We start from the raw sequence: 5,000 nt of genomic DNA, 5'->3' as shown, positions 1-5,000 counted from the left end.
CAAATGGTTCCACACCCACCTAATTTCACACAGTCTACCAGTCTGCTCTTGCCTCACTATTTTGCTTCTTTCTTTTCCCCTCCCTCTTTAACCCACTCCTTTTCTTTCTTTACATTTTCTTTTTATTTTATGAGACGAAAACTTTTCGTTATCTTCTACTAACAAACACGGTGATGGTAGCGCAACCGTATAAGGTGCATCGTCAACACATCAACTGATGACGTAGTGCACAAAAGCCCTAAACTTCACTAAAGAGGAACTTGTGTCGGCAGGCGAGGAAACTTTCGCCCAGTGTATGTACCAGAGAGTAAGGGAGACAAAATATTTGAATTTCAGAAAGAAAAAGAAAGAAAGAATTTATATTTTCGTTGGATTATTGAAATTTTCCTTTAAAAAAAGTTAAAGAAAAACGAAAAACTGAAAAAAATTTATTCAGAAAAAAAAAAGTTATACACACGCATACAAACACATACACACACGCACAGTTTGTATATTGTTAAATTGAAAAAAAAAAAAAAAAAAAACAAAAAAAAAACTACTTTATTTTTTTACTTGATATTTTTTCTTTCTCAACTACACTTTTGAGTTGAAAATAGCTTTTGTTGCTTTTTAAAAAAAAATTGTTTTGAAATTTTGTATATTTGTCGTTGGATTCGCTTATATCGCGTTTATATGTATGTCTCTTATTCACTACCCCTCCAAGGACGTCCACCTAGAATTTCTACATTATGAGTAAAACAGACAGTAGTAGTGTCACTAAGAATAAACTGACTCCCGGTGCCGGTCATCGCGATGATAGAGCAACGACACCAGGCACAGATGATGAATCTACAGTTGGCCCAATCTGTGAGAACTTCGCACCGCAGACTTGGCGGAAAACCATATGCCGTAATTGTTTCCACGCTAAAAGCGAACACGGTTCGGACACACGCACAAACGGAACAGAGACCCTCGCAAATAGTGCCGACGCCCGGAAAACCACATCGAAAAAGGAAGAAGAGAAAGAAAAATCTAGTGACAAAAATGTGTCGTCCACAACAGATAAAAGCAAGTCTACAGCACAGACAGCCCCAGAAGCGACAGTAAAAGATGACGAAACCAAAAACACAAAACCATTAGCAGCACTTTTAGAATCAAACAAACCCAAAAAATCGCCGCATGTAATTCCAAATGCAACCCCTGTTTCGCTTATTATGTCAAACCTAGCAAATTCCAAAAAACCATCCCCTGTAGATGTGAAAAAATGTGGTCCTCCAGGAAATACTTTGCTGTCGACTGCCAGTGCGAAAAAATTAGTCGAGAAATTTGGAGGAAGTAAAACTGCCCCTCCTAGTCCAAGTGGACCCGGACCTAACAAACTACCAGGCTTTGGAAAGAAAACTAATTCTTTTCTTAAAGAGACGTCAAAGACCGATGCTCCGAGCCCGGGCACAAAACAGGTGAGTTCGGCTGAAGCATCGGCGAAATCATCGAAGGGGTCCGACGTGGTCTCAACAAGTGCCGGAACTACATCGACGCCATCGTCATCATTATCGTCCACATCATCTTCACAATCTGCATCAAAAGCAACCAGTGCCGCTCCAAGCAAGGACACCACCACTACGACCAAGGATTCTACTATCGATACCAAGAAAAGTTCCAGTAGCAGCAGCAGTACTGCGACGAGTACAACTAAAACAGCCACAGCTCCATCAACATCATCATCAACAACAACAACAGCCAAACCAACAACAACAGCAACAACAACAACAACAAAAACAACAGCAGCAACAACAAAACCATCAACAACAACATCCGACTCTGCAAATGATAAATCTAAAATATCCAGCGCGTCAACGACGCCAACTTCTACCAAATCCTCAACGGGTGACACACCAAAGACAACGTCTTCAGCAAAGGTTGACACAGCCACAGCAAGCACGGTGCCTCCTTCCTCCACAGTGGCCAGCAAGGGGCAGGTAGGTAGCAGTACTTCCACTTCCACCACCCCTACTCCGGCCATTAAGACACCTGTTGTCACCGTAGCCGCTTCTGATGATAAAAATGCCGCGTCCGAGAAAACGCCGAGCAAAGCGAAAACAAGATCGCCGTCCCCATCACTTCTATCATCACCAGCATCACCAGCGTCACCGACCCCACCGTCACCCACCGCATCGACATCATTAGCAGCACCTTCATTAAGTTCATCAACAAAATCCACAACGAAAACAACCACCGCAGCCACTACCACCACCACACCGTCCACAACAACAAAACCTTCGTTATCCATACCGCCATCACCTTCATCCCCATCAGCACCATTATCACCATCATCACCGGTGTCGCCATCACCGAAAACCACCACAGCAGCATCTGCAAAACCAACGAGCACCCCTCCTGCAACAAGTGCTACGCCGGCAACAAGTGTCCAACAAGCGAAAAGCACAACGGCGCCAACCACCACCACCACCGCACAAAAGGGGGTAAGCCCTACAGCGTCGAAATCTACCCCTACCACGGCTACTACTTCGGCAACAGTATCGGATAAAACTACTACAACAGCTGTTACTACTACTACCAAAACAACACCAACAGCAAAAACAACAACATCGTCCGTGCCGTCAACGACCCCTGCAGTATCAACAAAACCAACAACACATGCGGGTGGGACAACAACAACTACAACTACAGCAACAACAACAACAGCGACAAAAACAACAGATTCGAACCAAACTACGAAAACGGCAGCTACCGCCCCTACTTCTTTGGGGCCGAAATTTACTGGACAGCTGACCGATACTGCGGCACCTACCTCACCGATTCCGAAAGTAAAAACAATGGTTGTTGAATCTTCTAAGTACGCGAAATCACAAGCCGAGGCGGCGGCCGCGGCGGCGGCAGCGGAAGCAGCCGCCACCGCCGCCGCATTAGCAGTAGCAGCGACAACAACAATACCGACATCAACACCAACATCAACACCAACGCCAGCAACATCAACATCGACAACAACAACGCCATCAACTAAAGAAGACTACAGTGATTACGGAGATAATATGGCTTCTATCAGACGAGCGGGTCGGTATACTGACGACCCTCACGTAGGTTCGACGAGAGCTTTTACCTCTGCGGCATCGGAAGAGGCCAAAAACGACGGTCAACGCTGTGTTAGATCACATTCCTTTGAAGGTTCAAATATAATCATCACCAGTGGTCAAGACAACGAGGGAATGAGAGACAGCCCTGGAAGGTTGTCTCGACAGGATTCGACCTCGTCTACTTCATCGTCTTCAGAAAGTGGAAGGTCACGGCAGCCGATCGTTGTGGAAGTACAGGTCCGGAAAGGTCATCGATCGTCCCAACAAGCATCACAGCCGACTGGAAGATCTCCATCGCCTGCACCCTTTGTTGTGATATCCCCGGGTGGAGCAACCAGGGTCGGAAGGACGCCTATTACCACCACCATAAGGACAGGATTTGGTTTCCCTTCAGGTAGGATGAGTCCCTCTGTACTTCACAGCGGTTTTGGTGGATTAGGGGGTTTTATCGATGGCGGGGGTGTGGATCGTAGTTGGGATAGCGGGGGAGGGAGTTTTGTTAGTAGTCCTTCTGCTTCTTCATGTTCCTCTCCCGTTCCTTCGTCTATGCGAAGCGGTTACCGACCCTTCCAGTCGCCGTCCCCTTCCCCGAGCCCCAGCACGCCGGCACGTGTCATACCGCTGCCTGTTCTACATACCACATCAACTGGAGTATCTCCAGACAGCTACGAATTCAATGTAGCTCGTGCTACTTCCCCTCACATTGCTGGCTACCACACTCCCCCTCCCCCACCCTACACCCCGCCTTTAGATACACCGTCTACACCGAGTAGAACTTCTTCCACTTCCCCTAGCCAGCAGTCCTACAGCCCTGGCCCTAGCAATATCCAAGATGGTAAGGCTCCAGGTTCCCATTATCTAAAAGATGCAGATTATGATCTGGATACTAGATTCGATCCGAATAGTTTCGAAAATAAACCGAGATATGAGGGAGGTAAGAGTAGGGATGTTTTAGTCATTGACAACAGAATTACTCGTGATAAAGATAATCAGCAAGCGCAGCCTAATACCTACGTACAACAAGTATCGGGTTACAGCCCTAGCGTCAGCCAACAGCAGGCCGAAAACGCGAGCGTAATATGTCATCACAGAGAAACGAATATAGATGCATCACAACAAGCAGCAGCAGCGGCAGCAGCAGCAGCAGCAGCAGCAACAGCAGCAGCTGTTTCAAGGTACCCCGGGAAGGATAATATTACTCAAGCATCATCTACTGATGCTGTAGTTTCTCCAAGTTCCCCAGCGGCATCAACAGCCGTCGCAGCGCCTCCGGCGTCCATTTCGAATGAAGGTCGGCAAGAAGCTCATTCACTAAAAGCTGTCCCCTGTGAAAATAGGGACCAAGAGCCGAGGAAGTCATACCATGAAACGCCAGATGACCAGAGTAAAAGCAAGGGTGGACAAATTCGCTCACCAGCCGAAATTTCACCTTCTGAGACGAATAGGGGCCTTTCCTTCGAGGAAGTAGAGAAAATTAAATCCAAAGTTGCTGAACTTGAAGAATGTATTCAGAAACTAAAAGACGATAACTCAAAGTTACAGAATGATCTAAATGAAAAATCCATAATTGAGAAACAAGTTGCTGAGTATACGGAAAAGCTAGAAACCATGGAGAAGAAATGCACTGACTTAGAGGAGGATAAAAAAGAATTAGAAGATCAAGTTCAGATTGAGAAAATGAAGGTGGCCAAAGGTCAGCTAGAAAGTAGAAGCCTTGCAGAACTGCGTAAGTTATTAGAAGAGAGTGATGAGACCCGCATGAGGCTAAACGAAGAAAATAACAGCCTCCGTGAAGAGGTCAATGAAATGAAGTTAGAAGTCGATGAAATGTATGATCAATTCAGAGAATCCGATGCAGAAGATTTCCGCGAACTTCAAAAAGAACTTGAAATCACCGCTAAGAACTGTCGCATTTTGCAATTCAAA

General features: G+C 45.9%; 1 protein-coding gene across 1 annotated transcript in view; it reads left to right on the top strand.

Moving 5' to 3' along the window:
• Nucleotides 1-531: 531 nt before the first annotated feature.
• The window catches only part of LOC115229642 (mucin-5AC-like), a gene marked incomplete at its 3' end in the record, with an annotated part of 4,796 nt that continues 327 nt past the window's right edge, over nt 532-5,000 (top strand). The window contains exon 1 of the mRNA XM_029799966.2: nt 532-5,000. This exon is cut by the window's right edge and continues 327 nt beyond it. Within this exon, the coding sequence (XP_029655826.2) occupies nt 729-5,000 (4,272 nt within the window).

This window comes from Octopus sinensis, unplaced genomic scaffold (genome assembly GCF_006345805.1).
Source record: "Octopus sinensis unplaced genomic scaffold, ASM634580v1 Contig13332, whole genome shotgun sequence".
Lineage (NCBI taxonomy): Eukaryota > Metazoa > Mollusca > Cephalopoda > Octopoda > Octopodidae > Octopus > Octopus sinensis.
This window is presented reverse-complemented; position numbering and strand designations above follow the sequence as displayed.